General features: G+C 44.8%; 1 protein-coding gene across 2 annotated transcripts in view; it reads right to left on the bottom strand.

The window, feature by feature from the left end:
- The window catches only part of LOC118367064 (unconventional myosin-Id), a 132115-nt gene that overhangs the window by 22677 nt on the left and 87355 nt on the right, over positions 1–22083 (bottom strand). For both annotated transcript variants that reach the window (XM_035750065.2, XM_052490289.1), the window contains exons 17-21: positions 14021–14244; positions 13384–13522; positions 13027–13131; positions 12740–12853; positions 513–667 (exon numbers count right to left, since the gene is read on the bottom strand). In XM_035750065.2, coding sequence (XP_035605958.2) covers positions 513–667; positions 12740–12853; positions 13027–13131; positions 13384–13522; positions 14021–14244 — 737 coding nt within the window. The remainder of the gene's footprint in view (positions 1–512; positions 668–12739; positions 12854–13026; positions 13132–13383; positions 13523–14020; positions 14245–22083) is intronic.

Here is a 22083-nt window from a genome sequence, read left to right as displayed (position 1 = left end):
GTTCAAATCTGCTGCGTGTGCAGTTTTTCCAGGGGTGACTGAAGGGACAGTGAGTAAGTAACACAGTAGGTGGGGGGTGACAGCTGGCCTGGACCACAATCTCCTTTCCTGTCTGCACATCTGAGAGAATGCACCATACAGAAGGTGCTGGACTTTGCTTACAGGAGAGCACAGGAGGCTGCTGAAGGGAGGACGGCACATATTAACGGCTGGAACGGAGCGCATGGAAAGGCATCAAACACATGGAAACCATTAGTTCCACCGATTCCGCTCCAGCCATTACCACGAGCCCGTCCTCCCCAATTAAGGTGCCACCAACCCCCTGCGGAGGACAGGTTCTGTATAGCTGTACTGGTTCTATGGCTCCCTGCAGACACACGTCACCAACATACGCAGACAGACAGAAAGACGAGTAGAAAGACAGACCGACCCACTGACCGACCGACCACCTGACCGACCAACAGACAGAAAGGCAGACACATGCATGGCACACATAAACACCCACTGGTTACCTTTTGAAGTGGCTGAGCAGGGTGCCCACCAGCTCTCCAATGCGGCTGTCCCCGGCAGGCATCATGCCCTTTAGACAAACCACCAGGTCCCGGCTGTCCTTAGTGTGAAACACCACCAATTGATCCTTACCAGGGGACACACTGATCCCAGTCACCTGGTAGGACAGAGAGAGGACACACGCATAAGTACGCACGCACGCAGGCAGACACACACACACACACACACACACACACACACACACACACACACACACACACACACACACACACACACACACACACACACACACACACACACACACACACACACACACACACACACACACACACACACACACACCAGGGAAGTTTGAGTTAGCGCAGCTCAATGGACACAGCAATACACTAGCGGTTCTCAGACTGAATCAAAATTGCTATCCATCACCCCTCATTTGCTTAGTAAGGAAAGGGACCAGGGCTTATTCTGACATGGTCCTACACAGACTGCAATAGACAGGTAAAACCCCAAGGTTCTGTGTGTAACGTCTGGCTGCTTCAAGGGTTATTGTTCCTGGTGTGATTTTTTTATTTAACGGAACATAACATCTCTAAGGAACGTAATGAAGATAATGAAAAGTAGACTGTATATTGTGCATTTGTTTGCTCTGGAATTAATCATATTTTGTTTTGTTTATGAATTTTTGCTGAGTGGGTTATACTGTTAAATAAATATGAACTGAACCGAGCAGAACTGTGTTTGTAAAAAAAAAATTAAAAAGTGGTTGCTCAGAGAGGCTGAGAAGAATGTGGCCAAATATCTTCTTCAAGATAGAAATGTTTTCAGTTATTGGTCTTGATCCCACAGGACTAATCAATGACTGATCGAGGCTCATTGAACCAGCCAGTTTGGTCAGATGCCAACATTCTGCAGGTGTGTAGTTGGGCTTTACTGAGCTCTGCAAAACCCCACCAAATGTGTTAGACCTAGCCCTAACCTCTATTTAATAGCATCACAGGTAAACACCGCTTAAAGATGAGGGCTATGCCTAAAGGTCATGGTGTGTCAAATTACCTCTCTCTTAGACACCCTCCTTCTCTGTCTCTGTCCCCCCCCCCATCGTTCTCTCTCTCTCCCACAGGTCAATACAGAGCAGAGGTTAGGGTCTAATGCTCATAGCTTATAGTTTCTTGCTTTCTTTCCCTCTCTCTTTCTATCCCTCCCTACCTCTCTTTTTCTATCCCTTCCCCTTTTCACTCCTTCACCCTGTCTCTGTGAGTCCAGGCCCTATAAGCACAGTGTAGAGTAGACTATGGCAAGAGTCTTACACATTAACCCTTTAGCCAGCATCATACTGGGACAAAATAATAATTATCTATATCTCCATCAGATGAAGGAAATGTGACAGCTTCACCATGGCAACATGCGTCAAGGGGTAAACAACCAATAGCTAGCTGCTTCACCAATAGCTAGCCGAAATAACTGAACGTGAAATGAGCCCAGGGGTTAGAAACGATTTCAACAGGTATACTCCCAACACCATATGCTCGTGTTCGTGACAGCATATTGTGGCAAAGAAGGGGGTCGAGTGATAAGTGGCAGATATGTGAGAGCAGAACTAATAAACGGGCTCTGCCCGATCACTAAAATGGCCACCCCTGTCAGAACTACAGATCACAAAATGGCCGACTGCCAAAACTACAAGTCCCAGAAACAAGGGGAACCCTCAGAAGGTGGAGCCGACTCACAGATAAAGGGTCAAGAAAAACCAGGAAGAGGAAGAGAGGGTGCTGGAAGGATCTATGAACAATAGAGAAAGAGACTATAGAGTTTGGCTGGATTTACCGTGTATGAGCTGGATTGTTTTGGACTTACCTGTTGGCGTTTGGACCTGGACCTACCGAGAACCCGATTCGTGTACCGAACCCTGCTATCCTTGACCTCGCCTACGGCCTGGGTGGACCAGGACGGAGAAACAAACGAACAGGTACTGTCCTGTTCGAAAGAACTCTCATTCTTGGGTGATTTGGTGACAGTTTACCACTAGTTTGTGACAAACGCTCCTAACCTTGAAGAGGTTTGCCACAATATTAAGAGGAACAGGTTACATTTATATTTAAATTAACAGGTCAATGGATTGGAACGAGCCTCATTTCTTTTTAATTAGTTGGGATAATGAAACAGTCAGACTGGCGTTTTTTGATTTGGCTTCTTTCATCGAAATCAAATAAAATATTATTAGTCACATGCGCCATATACAACAGTGAAATGCTTACTTACAAGCCCCTAACCAACAATGCGGTTGAAAAAATATGAAAAATAAATAAAAAATGTTCAGGAGTCTTATGGCTTGGGGGTAGAAGTTGTTTAGAAGCCTCTTGGGCCTAGACTTGGTGCTCCGGTACCAGGGTAGCAGAGAGAACAGTCTATGACTAGGGTGGCTGGAGTCTGACAATTTTTAGGATCTTCCTCTGACACCGCCTGGTATAGAGGTCCTGGATAGCAAGAAGCTTGGCCCCAGTGATGTACTGGGCCGTACACAACCAGTCAGTATGCTCTTGATGGTGCAGCTGTAAAACCTTTTGAGGACCTGAGGACCCATGACATACTTTTTCAGTCTCCCGAGGAGATTTTGTTTTGCCCTCTTCACGACTGTCTTGGTGTGCTTGGACCATGTTAGTTTGTTGGTGATGTGGACACCAAGCAACTTGAAGCTCTCAATCTGCTCCACTACAGCCCCGTCGATGAGAATGGGGGCGTGCTCAGTCCTCCTTTTTCTGTAGTCCACAATCATCTCCTTTGTCTTGATCACGTTGAGGGAGAGGTTGTTGTCCTGGCACCACACGGCCAGGTCTCTGACCTCCTCCCTATAGGCTGTCTTGTTGTTGTTGATGATTAGGCTGTTGTGTCATCGGGAAAACTTAATGATGGTATTAGAGTTGTGCCTGGCCATGCAGTCATGAGTGAACTGGGAGTACAGGAGAGGACTGAGCACACACCCCTAAGGGGCCCCTGTGTTGAGGATCAGAGTGGCGGATGTGCTGTTACCTACCCTTACCGCCTGGGGGCGGCACGTCAGGAAGTCCAGGATCCAGTTGCAGAGGGAGGTGTTTAGTCCCAGGGTCCTTAGCTTATTGATGAGCTTGGAGGGCACTATGGTGTTGAACGCTGAGCTGTAGTCAATGAATAGCATTGTCACATAGATGTTCCTTTTGTCCAGGTGGGAAAGGGCAGTGTGGAGTGCAATAGGGATCGCATCATCTGTGGATCTGTTAGGGCGGTATGCAAATTGGAGTGGGTCTCAGGTTTCTGGGATAATTGTGTTGATGTGAGACATGACCAGCCTTTCAAATCACTTCATGGCTACAGACATGAGTGCTATGGTCGGTAGTCATTTGGGCAGATTACCTTAGTGTTCTTGGGCACAACATGTTTAAAACATGCTGGTATTACAGACTCGGACAAGGAGAGGTTGAAAACCTTCTCCTATAGAGCTCCATTTTTATGGAACGGTCTGCCTACCCATGTCAGAGACGCAAACTCGGTCTCAACCTTTAAGTCTTTACTGAAGACTCATCTCTTCAGTGGGTCATATGATTGAGTGTAGTCTGGCCCAGGAGTGGGAAGGTGAACGGAAAGGCTCTGGAGCAACGAACCGCCCTTGCTGTCTCTGCCTGACCGGTTCCCCTCTTTCCACTGGGATTCTTTGCCTCTAACCCTATTACAGGGGCTGAGTCACTGGCTTACTGGGGCTCTCTCATGCCGTCCCTGGAAGGGGTGCGTCACCTGAGTGGGTTGATTCACTGATGTGGTCATCCTGTCTGGGTTGGCGCCCCCCCCTTGGGTTGTGCCATGGCGGAGATCTTTGTGGGCTATACTCAGCCTTGTCTCAGGATGGTAAGTTGGTGGTTGAAGATATCCCTCTGTGTTTTGGCAAAGTGGGTGAGGTTTGGCCCTGTCCGGGGGTGTCCTCGGACTACCTGACATGATTACTCCTTGCTGTCCCCAGTCCACCTGGCCGTGCTGTTGCTCCAGTTTCAACTGTTCTGCCTTATTATTATTCGAACATACTGGTCATTTTTGAACATTTGAACATCTTGGCCATGTTCTGTTATAATCTCCACCCGGCACAGCCAGAAGAGGACTGGCCACCCCACATATGCTCTCTCTAATTCTCTCTTTCTTTCTCTCTCTCAGAGGACCTGAGCCCAAGGACCATGCCCCAGGACTACCTGACATGATGACTCCTTGCTGTCCCCAGTCCACCTGACCGTGTTGCTGCTCCAGTTTCAACTGTTCTGCCTTGTTATTATTCGACCATGCTGGTCATTTATGAACATTTGAACATCTTGGCCATGTTCTGTAATAATCTCCACCCGGCACAGCCAGAAGAGGACTGGCCACCCCACATAGCCTGGTTCCTCTCTAGGTTTCTTCCTAGGTTTTGGCCTTTCTAGGGAGTTTTTCCTAGCCACCGTGCTTCTACACCTACATTGCTTGCTGTTTGGGGTTTTAGGCTGGGTTTCTGTACAGCACTTTGAGATATCAGCTGATGTACGAAGGGCTATATGAATACATTTGATTTGATTTGAAATGTCAGTGAAGACACTTGCCAGTTGGTCAGTGCATGCTCGCAGTACAAGTCCTGGCAATCTGCCTGACCCTGTGGTCTTGTGAAGGTTGACCTGCTTTAAGGTCTTACTCACATCGGCTGCGGAGAGCGTGATCACACAGTCGTCCGGAACAGCTGGTGCTCTCATGCATGTTTCGGGGTTATTTGCCTCGAAGCGAGCATAGAAGTAGTTTAGCTCATCTGGTAGGCTCATGTCACTGGGCAGCTATTGGCTGTGCTTCCCATTGTCATCTGTAATGGTTTGCAAGCCCTGCCACATCCGACGAGTGTCGGAGCCGGTGTAGTACGATTCGATCTTAGTCCTGTATTGACACTTTGCCAGTTTGATGGGTCGTTGGAGGGCATAGCGGGATTTCTTATAAGCTTCCGGGTTAGAGTCCCGCTCCTTGAAAGCGTCAGCTCTAGCTTTTAGCTCAGTGCGGATGTTGCCTGTAATCCATGGCTTCTGGTTGGAGTATGTACAGTACGGTCACTGTGGGGATGACATCATCGATGCACTTATTGATGAAGCCATTGACTGATGTGGTGTACTCCTGAATGCCATCGGAAGAATCCCGGAACATATTCCAGTCTCTGCTAGCAAAACAGTCCTGACCACTTTTTTATTAACCAAGTCACTGGTGCTTCCTGCTTTAATTTTTGCTTGTAAGCAGGAATCAGGAGGATAGAATTATGGTCAGATTTTCCAAATGGAGGGCAAGGGAGAGCTTTGTACACGTCTCTATGTGTGGAGTAAAGGTGGTCTAGAGTTTTTTCCCCCTCTGGTTGCACATTTAACATGCTGATAGAAATGTTGTAAAATGGATTTAAGTTTCCCTGCATTAAAGTCCCTGGGAGCCTCTGGATGAGCATTTTCCCTGTTTGCTTATGGCAGTATACAGCTCATTGAGTGCGGTCTTAGTGCCAGCATCGGGCTGTGGTGGAGTGTTCCGACAGAGATGGCCGCCTCGCTTCGCGTTCCTAGGAAACTATGCAGTTTTTTGTTTTTTTACGTGTTATTTCTTACATTAGTACCCCAGGTCATCTTAGGTTTCATTACATACAGTCGAGAAGAACTACTGAATATAAGATCAGCGTCAACTCACCATCAGTACGACCAAGAATATGTTTTCCTGCGGAATCCTGTGTTCTGCCTTACAAACAGGACAACGGAATGGATCGCCTGCAGCGACCCAAGAAAACGACTCCGAAAAAGGGAAACGAGGCGGTATTCTGGTCAGACTCTGAAAAAGGGCACATCGCGCACCACTCCCCAACATTCTTATTGCCAATGTCCAGTCTCTTGACAACAAGGTTGACGAAATCCGAGCAAGGGTGGCATTCCAGAGGACATCAGAGACTGCAACGTTCTCTGCTTCACGGAAACATGGCTCACTGGAGAGACGCTATGCGGTGCAGCCAACGGGTTTCTCCACGCATCGCGCCGACAGAAACAAACATCTTTCTGGTAAGAAGAGTGGCGGGGCGTATGCCTCGTGATGAAGGAAACATACAGGAACTCAAATCCTTCTGTTCACCTGATTTTAGAATTCCTCACAATCAAATGTAGACCGCATTATCTTCCAAGAGAATTCTCTTCGATTATAATCACAGCCGTATATATCCCCCAAGCAGACACATCGATGGCTCTGACGAACTTTATTTAACTCTTTGCAAACTGGAAACCATTTATCCGGAGGCTGCATTCATTGTAGCTGGGGATTTTAACAAAGCTAATCTGAAAACAAGACTCCTAAATTTTATCAGCATATCGATTGCGCAACCAGGGGTGGTAAAACCTTGGATCGTTGTTACTCTAACTTCCGTGACGCATATAAGGCCCTGCCCCGCCCCCTTTCGGAAAAGCTGACCACGACTCCATTTTGCTGATCCCTGCCTACAGGCAGAAACTAAAACAAGAGGCTCCCACACTGAGGTCTGTCCAACGCTGGTCCGACCAAGCTGACTCCACACTCCAAGACTGCTTCCATCACGTGGACTGGGACATGTTTCGTATTGCGTCAGATAAAAATATTGACGAATACGCTGATTCGTGTGCGAGTTCATTAGAACGTGCGTCGAAGATGTCGTTCCCATAGCAACGATAAAAACATTCCTAACCAGAAACCGTGGATTGATGGCAGCATTCGCGTGAAACTGAAAGCGCGAACCACTGCTTTTAATCAGGGCAAGGTGTCTGGTAACATGTCCGAATATAAACAATGCAGCTATTCCCTCCGCAAGGCTATTAAACAAGCTAAGCGTCAGTACAGAGACAAAGTGGAATCTCAATTCAATGGCTCAGATACAAGAGGCATGTGGCAGGGTCTACAGTCAATCACTGACTACAAGAAGAAACCCAGCCCAGTCACGGACCAGGATGTCTTGCTCCCAGGCAGACTAAATAACTTTTGCCCGCTTTGAGGACAATACAGTGCCACTGACACGGCCTGCAACGAAAACATGCGGTCTCTCTTTCACTGCAGCCGAGGTGAGTAAGACATTTTAACGTGTTAACCCTCGCAAGGCTGCAGGCCCAGACGGCATCCCCAGCCGCGCCCTCAGAGCATGCGCAGACCAGCTGGCCGGTGTGTTTACGGACATATTCAATCAATCCCTATACCAGTCTGCTGTTCCCACATGCTTCAAAGGGCCACCATTGTTCCTGTTCCCAAGAAAGCTAAGGTAACGGAGCTAAACGACTACCGCCCCGTTCACTTCCATCATCATGAAGTGCTTTGAGAGACTAGTCATATCACCTCCACCCTACCTGACACCCTAAACCCACTCCAATTTGCTTACCGCCCAAATAGGTCCACAGACGATGCAATCTCAACCACACTGCACACTGCCCTAACCCACCTGGACAAGAGGAATACCTATGTGAGAATGCTGTTCATTGACTACAGCTCGGCATTCAACACCATAGTACCCTCCAAGCTCGTCATCAAGCTGGGTCCCTGGGTCTCGACCACGCCCTGTGCAACTGGGTACTGGACTTCCTGACGGGCCGCCCCCAGGTGGTGAGGGTAGGCAACAACATCTCCTCCCCACTGATCCTCAACACGGGGGCCCCACAAGGGTGCGTTCTGAGCCCTCTCCTGTACTCCCTGTTCACCCACGACTGCGTGGCCACACGCCTCCAACTCAATCATCAAGTTTGCAGCCGACACAACAGTGGTAGGCTTGATTACCAACAACGACGAGACTGCCTACAGGGAGGAGGTGAGGGCCCTCGGGTGTGGTGTCAGGAAAATAACCTCACACTCAACGTCAACAAAACTAAGGAGATGATTGTGGACTTCAGGAAACAGCAGAGGGAACACCCCCTATCCACATCGATGGAACAGTAGTGGAGAGGTTAGCAAGTTTTAAGTTCCTCGGCATACACATCACAGACAAACTGAATTGGTCCACTCACACTGACAGCGTCGTGAAGAAGGCGCAGCAGCGCCTCTTCAACCTCAGGAGGCTGAAGAAATTCGGCTTGTCACCAAAAGCACTCACAAACTTCTACAGATGCACAATCGAGAGCATCCTGGCGGGCTGTATCACCGCCTGGTACGGCAACTGCTCCGCCCTCAACCGTAAGGCTCTCCAGAGGGTAGTGAGGTCTGCACAACGCATCACCGGGGGCAAACTACCTGCCCTCCAGGACACCTACACCACCCGTTGTTACAGGAAGGCCATAAAGATCATCAAGGACATCAACCACCCGAACCACTGCCTGTTCACCCCGCTATCATCCAGAAGGCGAGGTCAGTACAGGTGCATCAAAGCTGGGACCGAGAGACTGAAAACAGCTTCTATCTCAAGGCCATCAGACTGTTAAACAGCCACCACTAACATGGAGTGGCTGCTGCCAACACACTGTCATTGACACTGACCTAACTCCAGCCACTTTAATAATGGGATTGATGGGAAATGATGTAAATATATCACTAGCCACTTTAAACAATGCTACCTTATATAATGTTACTTACCCTACATTATTCATCTCATATGCATACGTATATACTGTACTCTACATCATCGACTGCATCCTTATGTAATACATGTATCACTAGCCACTTTAACTATGCCACTTTGTTTACTTTGTCTACATACTCATCTCATATGTATATACTGTACTCGATACCATCTAATGTATGCTGCTCTGTACCATCACTCATTCATATATCCTTATGTACATATTCTTTATCCCCTTACACTGTGTATAAGACAGTAGTTTTGGAATTGTTAGTTAGATTACTTGTTGGTTATCACTGCATTGTCGGAACTAGAAGCACAAGCATTTCGCTACACTCGCATTAACATCTGCTAACCATGTGTATGTGACAAATAAAATTTTATTTGATTTGTAGACAGCTACGAAAAATACAGATGAAAACTCTAGGTAGATAGTGTGGTCTACAGCTTATCACGAGACACTCTACCACAGGCGAGCAACACCTTGAGACTTCCTTAGATATTGTGCACCAGCTGTTGTTTACAAATATACAAAATCACTTGATTTTGTAATGAAACACTGAGAATGGTGTTGTTTTTTTTATTCAAGATGTTGTTTGATTTTGTAAATGTCATGTCGGGGGGTAGCAGGTAACCTAGTGGTTAGAGTGTTGGGCCACTAACCGAAAGATTGCTGGATCGAATCTGCCGTTCTGCCCGAGCAAGGCAGTTAACCCACTGTTCCGCGGGCTCTGAAGAAGTGGATGTTGATTAGGGAAGCCCCCCTCTCTGATTCAGAGGGGTTGGTTTAAATGCGGAAGACACATTTCAGTTGAATGCATTCAAATGTACAACTGACTAGAAAAAAGCAGGTCCGGGACAAGGTAGCACGTCAGGGGAACCGGTCAGGGTTCCATAGCCGCAGGGAGAACAGTTGAATCTGAAGCAGCAGCACGACCAGGTGGACTGGGGACAGCAAGGAGCCATCAGCCCAGGTAGTCCTGAGGCATGATCCCTTACTGATGTCACTGGTAAATCCACTTCAATCAGGGTGAATGGGCAAGACAAAAGATTTAAGTGCAATTGACTGGGGTATGGTAGTAGGTGCCAGGTGACAGAACTGCAATGCTGCTGGGTTTTTCACGCTCAACAGTTTGGTCCACCACCCAAAGTTCATGCAGCTAACATAACACAACTGTGGGAAGCATTGGAGTCAACATGGGCCAGCATTCCGTTTTTACACCTTATAGAGTCCATGCTTCGATGAATTGATGCTGTTCTGAGGGCAAAAGGGGGGGTGCAAGTCAATATTATCACGGTGTTCTTAATGTTTTGTACACTCAGTGTATATTGATAAGATCATCTTTGAAAACTAACAACCACCAAAATAAAAACTAGACAGTCAGGGAGAATAAAAAAATCCCAAAATGTTATGGCATGAGGAAACCATTGATTTAGTTATACTGTTGGAGTCACTCAATGTTGGAGATAACCTAAGAACATGTATAAGCCATGGCAAAATGTGTAAAATTGCAGGAAATTAGTTTAAAACAGCAACATGCAAACTTCGCCCCGCTGATGAAAAAAAATCCTAGGGGAAACACTGGGGAAACAATGCATGTTTGGAGAGATGGAAAGATAGAGTGAGAGGAAAGACAAATAACCTCTATTGGAAAGCGGAGCACATGTAGCAGCCAGGCGATTTGTGCACATGCCTGAACGACACCAGACATCAGCTGATCTGCCCTCCCGCACGGTCGTCATGACAACCCCGTCTCCTGGGAAGTTGGCATGACAACGGCGGAGGGAGAGAGCAACGGCCGGAGAGGGAGAGGGAGAAAGATGGCAGGAAGCAAAGGGAATGTGTTGGGAAAAAGAGGGATGGAGGGAGGTAGAGAGGGATGTACAACAGATATTTGTTTTATAAAAAAAAAAAAAAAAATTCAAGGGCACAACAGTTAACACACTAACGATCGCTGTATGCACCGCAAGGTGGTGGTTAATTGACCTATAAATCGGAGGTAGACAGCCATGACTCCTCAGTATCATGGACGTATGGGGAGCTATCCATCTCCTAGTGGATGCGTCTCAAGTCGCACCCTATGGCGGACTACTTTCGTCCAGAGCCCTATGGACTACAGGGAATAGGGTTCCATTTGGGATGCACAAATTGCCTCTGGTTCCTGCAGGGGCAGGAAATAAACACAAGGGCAGCCAAGATTTAGCGTGGCAGCAACCCAGCTAGCTCGCTAATCTACAGGCCATTCCCCTCCATCTGACCTTCAAGTAATCGACGGTTCCTCGTCATGCCTCGCTGGCTCCCCTAGCAACCATACGTCTCCATTCCAACCTACTCTCCCACCTTGACCAGCTCTCTAGCTCCTATAGATGACATTCAGAATAATGGAGTATTTCGTCATACATACAGTATGTGCGACCGCACTTGAAGAAACCTTCCGGATTGACTGACCTTCATGTCTTAAAGTAATGATTGACTGTCATTTCGCTTTGCTTATTTGAGCTATTCTTGCCATAATATGGACTTGTTCTTTTACCAAATCTTCTGTATACCACCCATACCTTGTCACAACACAACTGATTGGCTCAAACGCAGACTGGTACTGTACTGTAGCTGTACACAATGTTCTATACTGTAAGTATTGTGGGCACCATCATTTTCTACCCGTCCGAGTAGTCTTCTTATGTCTCCCAGTCTGTTCAATTTAACAATACTGAAGCTTCAGCCCGTGTGTCCAGCACACACACTTTCTCTCTCCTGGATCTCATGCGTGTGTGTGTGTGTAAACAATAGCCAATAGCCCTTCAGCCAACCCCATTCTCCTCCTAGCCCTGCTTGTCCATTTCCATTACAGATGCAGCGATAGGACTGGGGTGTCCATCCTATAATTCTTTCCTGACAGTTTCTCCAGATTGAACACCGTGGTTCCTTGTCATAGTTGCTATCGGTCGCCTCAGCTCATTCCTCACTTATGACAACAGCACATGGAGGGAATATCTGGTCAGACGGATGACCTTTTTATACCTTTCTATCCTCCCTCCCTCTCTCTCACCCCCCCCCCCCCCTCCCACTGTTAGTATCTGCCTGTTCTGTAATACCAGAGATTATACTTTGCCGCGCACTTTGACTCGTACGTGGAACGAGGACAGAGGCTTAAATGCGGGTGTAGGTTACATAAACGAGTTCTGATAAAAAGCCAGGGTGTTTTGGGTAAAAACAGGGACGCACTGCTGTGAATCTAAAAAACAACCATTCTCACCATGGAAACAAGGCTCATTGTCTTTGTGTGCCTCATAGTCCACCAATCAGTGAGAATGTTTTTAACATAACATGAATGCAGCAGGGAGAAAGAATTGGGAGAGTTCCACATTTAAACGCTGTTGCCTTAGCTACAAATAACAGGCTCCGTATATAGCATAATAAGAGACGATTTAAAACGAAACAAAATCCCATCTAACCTTTTTTCAATGGAAGTCTACCAGGACATGGGAAAGACAATTATTCCATTATCTCAACACAGGGTTCAATTTTTTCTCCTCCTCCTCAAACCGTGCTGTTATTAATTATCAATTGAGAATCATTTAGAGAGATCCATTATGCTGTTTGGAGCAGCAGCTAGTAAGATCCCCATCAAATCCACCACATTAAGAACACAGGGGAGATGATCCTACGTTGTAGAGGGGGATGCTCTTCATGGGTTTGTACTGCTTCAGGGGGTCCATCTTGTACAGGTGGCGGTCTGTGATGAGGACGGCTCGGTCCTCTGCCTTGTGGAAACGGTTGATCTGAGAAACACAAAGGTCCTCATCAGTTGCCCCAACAGGAGACACACAGCACTGGGAGTTGGCTAAACTCAGAGACAGTTAGGTAGGTGCGTGTGTGTGTGTGTGTGTGTGAGATGTGATCGAAATCTCTATTGTGTGTGTGTGGGTGCGGGTCCGTGTCTGCATCTACGTACCTTGCGCACGTTGCAGGAGAAGAGAACTCTCATGAACTTGTCCTTACGCTGCAGCTCACTGGACACCAAGGTGAAGGAGGACGCTGTGTCAGGACTGTCTCGTTTCTGAACACACAGACACACACAGACAGGCAGACAGGCAGACAGACAGGCAGGCAGACACACAGACAGAGACACACAGACAAAGACGGTCATGAAGATCATCAACTCTACAAAGACAAACCTCTTTCCATTGTATTTTAGTTCCAACAATACACACGGCGCACACACACATTTACAACTACATTCAAATAAAAAACTAAAATCACACACATCAGAGCTACAGTGTCAGAACCCCCCCCAGCCAGTTCAACTCACCAGGTAGTTGCCCTCCCAGGTCCTATGCAGCCCCAGGTCGGGTCTCTGGTCCTTGAGGGCCTCCAGGGTGGCCCCCTTGGCTCTGATCCGTAGCTTCTCCTCTGGAGTCATGTCTTTGATCAGCATCCACGCCCGCCACCTAAAGCAGCATGGAAACACCCACAGGAATAGCCATGGAGCCAAGATATCGACTCTGATACAGTAGAATCTATAGCCTTGACAACGGGATTGGCTATTTCTGACGTGATGATATTGTAGAACAGTGATTTCTTGGGGGGCTGCACTCTCTCTGACAAGAAACATCCTGCCTTGAAACTGTACTTTCGGGGATTTACGTGTGGAATTTCACTTTCTCCGGATGAAAGTATTGAATGAGGCTTTGATGGGGGAAAATCAATGTCCACCACAGAGCTGAGGCTGGAGGAAACATGGGTAAGCACCTTCAAAGGAAACCGGTTGGAGTTTAAATCAGCACCCCTGGTTATGGCACTCCACAGAATTCTTATCACACTGATGATATACTGATGGAAGGGCTTACAGTGCATTGCGTTCAAGGGTTGATGTTCTGTCTGAACAGAGGTGAGACAAGTCATATTACAACCTTGTGTGTGTGTGTGTGTGTGTGCTGTTTGTTAACCTGTTGTAGAAGCTCCGCAGCGCCTCTTCAAACCTCCTCAAGACTTTGGGCGGCGTGGGCCACTTGACGTGCTTGCCGTGGTCCTTCATGGAGCGCACGTTTTTGAATTTGCGGTTGACGTCTTTGATGTAAGACTTGACTTTGAAGCACCGGTAGGCCCGTAGAATGATGGCGGCGGCACGCATGCGCCGGTAACGCATCCTGGCTATGGTACCGCGCCATACCTGGTGAACAGGACCGAAGAGAGAGAAGGGGATGGAGAGGTTCATACAGTGGAAGTGAATAAACTTTATTGATACCACCCAATAACAACTTTTACGTGAACAGGATGTAGGTCTAGAGTATGAAACAAACTAAATATAATACCTGTAAAATGTATATAAAGGAATACTTTTTTCTCTATATATTTTGTGTATGTTTTAATGAACTCAAGCAAGAAAGCAAAAACAAAGATTAACATAATTACATTTCACGTTCAAGTTAGTAGCTGTAAATCTGAACAGCTTGCATGTTGGACTATTACTGAAAAGAGCCAGCATAACCACCCCACCCCACCCCACCACCTCATCAAATCCCTCATAGCTATCCTTTGACAAATGACAGGAGTGGCAAAGAGTGGAATGTCAGCTAAAAAGGCTGGTACCCAGGCTGCTCAAACATGAAAGAATGAACTTTATAGCCATTAGTTATTTCCGTGCATTACAGAGATATAATGCACACTAGAATGTCAGAAACTACACTGAACAAAAACATAAACGCAACATGTACAGTGTTGGTCCCATGTTTCATGAGCTGAAAGAAAAGATCCCAGAAATGTTCCATACTCACAAAACATAAAACAATTGTTAACTCATTTGTTTACCTCCCTATTAGTGAGCATTTCTCCTTTACCAAGATAATCCATCCATCTGACAGGTGTGGCATATCAAGAAGCTGATTAAACAGCATGATCATTAAAAAGGTGCACCTTGTGCTGGGGACTTTTTTTAATTTTTTTTTACAACTTTACAATTTGCAGTTTTGTCACACAACACAATGCCACAGATGTCTCAAGTTTTTAGGAAGTGTGCAATTGGCATGCTGACTACAGGAATGTCCCCCAGAGCTGTTGCCAGAGAATGTAATGTTAATTTCTCTACCATAAGCCGCCTCCAACGCTCATTTAAATAAAATTGTCAGTACGTCCAACCAGCCTCACAACTGTCATATGGGTGAGCGAATTGCTGATGTAAACACTGTGAGCAGAGTGCCCCATAGTGGTGGTGGGATTATGGTATGGGCAGGCATAAGCTACGGACAACGAAAACAATTGCATTTTATCGATGGCAATTTGAATGCACAGATATACTATCACGAGATCCTGAGGCCCATTATTTGATATTATTTGGCCATTCATCCGCCGCCATCACCTCATGTTTCAGCATGATAATGCATGGCCCCATGTCGCAACGATCTGTGCAAAATTCCAGGAAGCTGAAAATGTTCAAGTTCATGCATGGTCTGCATACTCTGACATGTCACCCATTGAGCATGTTTGGGATGCATATCTGTATTCCCAGTCATGTGAAATCCCTAGATTATGGCCTCATTTATTTATTTCAATTGACTTTCCTTGTATGAACTTTTAACTCATTAAAATCTTTTAAATTGTTGCATGTTGCGTTTATATTTTTGTTCAGTATAATTGAATACAGATCCACAAAAAACATTACTTTTCTAAACTATTTGAATACAGAATTCAGAAAGTAACTACCTTTTAAAACCGGACACATATCAGAGAAAGCAACTAATTTGTCATTATGGGGTATTGTGTGTAGATTGATGAGGATTTTTTATTTATTTAATCCATTATAGAATAAGGCTGGAACTTAACAAAATGTGGAAAAGGGAAGGGGTCTGAATACTTTCCGAATGCACTGTACTCTAATGTTAAAGTGAATCCATGTCCTTCATGTATTTAATTATAGGATATAGGCGATATCAAGATGAATATCCAAGAGCCCTCCAAAACATGTGCTAATGATCATATATATAAACTAATTCAACTAACTGTTGTAGTTTTTGGATTTTCATCAAATATTTGGCAGTCATCACATTTGTTTTGTTTTCAAATAACTTGCATATTTTCAAATACCTTCAAATATGATATGGTTTTCTGAGAGGTATTCATAATACCTTCAAATATGATATGGTTTTCTGAGAGGTATTCAAAATACCTTCAAATATGATATGGTTTTCTGAGAGGTATTCAAAATACCTTCAAATATGATATGGTTTTCTGAGAGGTATTCAAAATACCTTCAAATATGATATGGTTTTCTGAGAGGTATTCAAAATACCTTCAAATATGATATGGTTTTCTGAGAGGTATTCAAAATACCTTCAAATATTATATGGTTTTCTGAGAGGTATTCAAAATACTTTCAAATATGACTTGGTTTTCTGAGACCTGTATTTGAAAATCAAAGAAAATAGTTGTCTTTATTTGAACCAAAAAATATATTAGACTACCTTGAGATTTGAATGTTGCTATTTAAAAATAAACTACAAAATACAACTATTTTCTGCCCATGTGCCTCACACTCCCCCAGTCCCCCACCTTGCTGCCCTAGGTGACTCAGAAATAAGGAGGGACGAGAGAGATCAGAGTGATTCATATTCATCGGTCCCATCTACCCATGGGCTGTATTTATTAGGCAGCAAACAGAAGAAAAAAAAATACTGAAAACCGGGAGGCACTAACTGAACTTGTCCAATAAGAAACCCTCATTTTCGTTTTCCATTGCAAAATGTTTTACTACAGTGTGCAATAATGAATACAGACGGGCCTGTTACTATCCTCCCACGTGACAAGGATGATGATGAGGTGAATAAATGAATGGAATCCAAATCATAGACGGTCCCCACTAGCTAACAGTGTTAGAAAAAAACACATTCTAATTCAGATCTGATCAAATGTTTGGAGAAATGAAGTCTGTTTAAGGCGAACAGCATTGAGATAAGATATTATAATACAACATATTAAAATGTAGATGGAGAATTAAAGATATTTCTTAAGGGACCCGAGTGTATTATGGTCTTGGGTTGAGATTCACATAATATGCTTAAAGGTGCAATATGCAGACATTTCTCCACCATTTCCTGGTTGCTAAAATTCTAATCGTTTGCCTAATTTCAGTTTATGTGAAACAATAAGCAATATTGTAAAGCGTATAGTATAGTGTAGAGAATCATTGTGCCATCTAAACCGCTGTGAAATATATTTTCATTTAGCAAAAATATTGTATTTTCAGCTGATGTACAAAACCGAAAGTAAAAGACGCAAAAACTAAACTCAAGAACGGAAAGCATAGAAATAGTGCACATATAACCACTCTACCGCTTCTTAGACTTGCTTTCAATGAGAATGACAGATCTTTAACAAAACATTTCTATGTGAATTTGGCTAAATATTGCCACTTTAAACTGATTGTGAGCAATATACTGTAGGGCTATTGGACCCTCAATGACCTTCTTCACTTTGATTTTAAACAAAGACTGGGATTGTGAGCAGAGAGATGGTGGGATGACTGCGTGTCAAAAGAAGCTCTCGAGTTAGAAGAACCTCGCAAGCTGATTTCATACAGTACATCCCTTCCTAAACATTTCATATGAGAAATGTTATCTAAGTGACAAAATACTGTAACCACAAAATACTGTAGTCACATATTATGATACAACTGTGGCAGTGGTGTCATAATAATGCTAATTGATGGTAGCTACTTAGCATCAATCAAGCCCTTTGTATAAACATACATTTCAATGCGAATGTCCTGAGCTAAAAGTAAGAAGCCCGGTTACAGGAAGAGCAACAGCTGCATTGGATAAGGCCTAACGTCATCTAAATCTATCTGAATTATCTTAAGCCGACTAAAATATACAACAGGTAAACGGCGGGATGTGTGTATTCACCATGGATTTAGGTGGACCGCCCGCCTGCCCAACACACACACCCCACTGCTTGGCTGTGCTTAAACAAAGGAGGGGCAGACAGTGTGGGATGATCATGAGTAGGAAGGTGGGGAGAGGAAAGGACGACACCCAGGGGAACGTGTGTAAATCAGGCCAATAACACGGCCGGACCTCCGTCTTCTCCAATAAAGCCATCTGATGAGCTTTTTACAGACTCCCTCCATCCTCCCTACAACATTGGGTCGTACTAGCCACACGCTGCCCTGGCTTTGGGGCACCAGATTTACGAGCTCGTCAAAGCCAAATTGGGGGTGTCTTGGCCAGACAAAGTGGGACAGATTGGTAAGGCTTTATTGGGGCGCTTTGAAATGCATGCTGGGTAGAGAGAGGCCGGCCGGCACAAATCACGTACCATGACAATGGCTGGGTGTGTAGGGGGTTTGAGAGATATATATCTTCATGTAAACGTAGAGATATATAGGCTACACCAAGCGATGCAACTGCTTTAGGCTTACTGAATATCCATATACCATTCATAGTCTCTGACCAAACATGCTAAACAAAATATCCTTTTATGTCATCCACAAAACGAATCAAACATGGAAAGACGGATAACCTAGTCAATTTGGGCCGGCGGGGCGACACACTCGACTACAATCCAATGCTGAGCGCCACTATTTCCCTGTCCTCTGGGGACACCAGGCTGGTTTTCCAGTGACATGCTCAACACCAAGGTGGGTGGAGACGGCATCAAGCGGAGTGTGTGACACAATTTAACAAGGGCACCACACACACACACTCTGACCGCAGGCAATCACCAGGGACACTGGGTGAGACACTGGGCCAACGGGTATTAGCATAAATCCATCCAGCGCTCGGGTGAACAGCAACAGCATCGCCACATGCTCAAGGCAGCAGGCTTGCTCTGAAACCCTCATTAGACTGACATCCTCTGTACATGATCACCATGTTCCATCATTGGGCTCATGTACTGTGTGACAAAGGATTTTTAACAATGGGAATACTGGAACTGAAGTGATGAGGAAACAGGCTGGCTACGGATACTGATACGAATTTTGATATAAATCATTTGTGTTGCCTCCAATGACCGACTGTCAGACGCTAAAATCACTAACTGAATCAAAGAAACCATCCGAAATTATCGCTTGTATCCGGTCCGTCAATTTTAAATCCAGACAAGTAGATCATACTGTATTGTACATGAACAGACATGCCAGAGGATAGAAAGCAAGGGGGGATTCTATGAGGAGTCGGGGAACATTTTAAATGAAGGTCATCTCAGAGGAAAGGCTGGGAGCCAAACCTTGGTTGCCATGGTGAGAGCCCCGTCTATCCATATCCTTCCACTGTCAGGGGGATGCGTCAGGTCAGTGGAATGTTTTGAATGTGGAACGCCTGGCAATAATGTATCTTGTTGCTAGTGCGGTGAATCCGAGCGTGAATAATTATACTCAAAATAGCCTACAACTAATCAATTACATGACCAACTCAAGGATTTTTTTGCAATAAAACATGAGCCGGTATTAATTCGGTTTGCATTGTAAAATATCAAATAAGTATGTAATTATGAATTCAAAGGAAACAGCGGTGCCTTGATTGTTCAACAGTGGGAAGTGGGAAGTTGTCGGTGCAATGAGAAGTTGCAGCAAAAGAGAATAATCAAACTGTCACGGCGCTAGTTGACAGCACAGAACAGAACAAACAGCATGAAAGAACACAAAAGGAGATCGCAGCTGAGCTCCGAGAGGCAAGAAGGAAAAATACTCCGGTACAATCTAGACACACTTCTTCATCATCAAAGTCTTCCTTAATAACAGAGGATGCATGTGCAGTATCTCCCTAAGCGAAGCAAAAGTCACTGACAAAAGGAATGACAACAAGAGAAACAACATGGTTTCAACCTGACGAGGCATTGGGGGATAATTTACTAAACAACAGTTGCAGACTTCTTACGTCTTACAAACACGTACGTTATCAAATGTCCTAGACTTTAGTAGCAACATTTGCATTGATGTGACGTTGTTCTAACTCAAATGTGTATGTATAAGGGGAGCTGACCCTCATAAGCCAAATTGTATCTTAAAAGGCATCGTTTCAGACTGAGGGGTGCTGTAACTCTGTTAGGGTTTGCTGTTCTTCTGTCTGTCTGTGGCATGGCCTCAGGGAGAGAGTGGAGGGGTCAGAGACAAAGCTCAACAGGGTCACAGCGCAGGGAGAGAGAGCAGACTGAGCGAAGTTCCGACGGAGGCCGTGGGTGCGACCGACAAACACACGACCACACCTGACATCTGGAATGAGGTGAATGAGCTGAGAGACATGGTGGTGGAGCAGAGAGAGAAGCTGAGGTACACGGAGGCCAGAGTGGCAGCAAGGGAGGGCCTTACAGTGGAGCAGAGAATCACTACGAAAGAAGTAGACAAACTGAAGTCAGACAATACGGCCTTGGAGGCCAGACTGACAGCCAGTGAGAGCCAGGTGGAGGAACTGAAGAACAAGAATGCAGGTAGGCCTAATACACCTGTGTACGAATTACGACGAACAACATTTTGTTCCTCATCTGCTTTATATGAGCATTAATGGCTTATGTTTACATAATTTCAAGCCAAGAAGCTGAACTGTCAGGAGCGGAAGCCAAAGAGACTGCCAGTGAGACAGAGTACAGCCAGCGAGAGAACAGAACAGCGCAAATCAGCTCTAACCAGAATAGAAAGAGGAGTGGCCCCGATGCACAACTGAGCAAGAGGACAAGTACATTAAAGTGTCTAGTTTGAGAAACAGACGCCTCACAAGTCCTCAACTGGCAGCTTCATTAAATAGTACCCGCAAAACACCAGTCTCAATGGCAACAGCGAAGGGGCGACTCCGGGATGCTGGCCTTTCTCAGGACAAGAATAGACTGATGCGTTCCAGAATAAAGTTCTTTGTTTGTGGACATTTTGAGCCTGTAATCGAACCCACAAATGCTGATGCTCCAGATACTCAACTAGTCTAAAGAAGGCCAGTTTTATTGCTTCTTTAATCAGGACAACTGTTTTCAGCTGTGCTAACATAATTGCAAAAGGGTTTTCTAATGATCAATTAGCCTTTTAAAATTATAAACTTGGATTAGCTAACACAACGTGCCATTGTAACACAGGAGTGTTGGTTGCTGATCATGGGCCTCTGTACGCTTATGTAGATATTCCATTAAAAATCTGTTGTTTCCAGCTACAATAGTAATTTTCAACATTAATGTCTACACTGTATTTCTGATCAATTTGATGTTATTTTAAATGGGCAAAAAAAATGAGCTTTTCTTTCAAAAACAAGGACATTTCTAAGTGACCTCAAACCTTTGAACAGTAGTGTATGTCACTAAAGGGTGTAGGCTATATGATGATACTAATCACATGATCTTTAGTAGCTTCTTGCTCTACACTGTGCGAGAACATTGTGAATACTCAATGCTGTAATGGTCTGAGGTGAACCTATTTTTGGAGCCCCAAATGCATGATAAAAATCAATACTACTTGGTGTTGTTCATTAACAAAGACATTGTCGACAAACCTTGGAGTAAAACAACCTCATATTGTGTTATAATGAGGTTAGACAGTCGTTCTCAGCTCATGAGGCATTTCAAAACTGCATTATTCAAAAATGAAACAGGCCTACGTCACTAACTGAAATGATCATTGAAGAGTTGTTCATATTGCAGAATGTATCTTTACATCCTATTTTCATTTCAACGTGATCATGCGGAAAGGGTATTATCAAATCAAATTCGTCACATGCTTTGTAAACAACAGTGAAATGCTTACTTACGGGCCTTCCCAACAATGCAGAGAGAGAGAGAGAGAAAATGTATAGATAATAGAAAAGTAATAACACATAATAATAAAAACAACAATAATAATGAATACATAGTGAGTAACGATAACCTGGCTATATACACTGTACACAGGGTACCAGTACTGGGTCGAGGTATTATCTGTTCTGCTGTAACAGTTCTACGAACTTCTATCACATAAAAAGACATTGACAAACTTGCATATATTCCTGTCAGATTGCCCATTTTGGAGGTAGCTAGGTGTTTTGCAGTCAGCAGGTGTAAA

This window comes from Oncorhynchus keta, chromosome 3 (assembly GCF_023373465.1).
Source record: "Oncorhynchus keta strain PuntledgeMale-10-30-2019 chromosome 3, Oket_V2, whole genome shotgun sequence".
NCBI lineage: Eukaryota > Metazoa > Chordata > Actinopteri > Salmoniformes > Salmonidae > Oncorhynchus > Oncorhynchus keta.
Note: the sequence above shows the minus strand (reverse complement) of the source record. Positions and strands in the feature narration are given on the sequence as shown.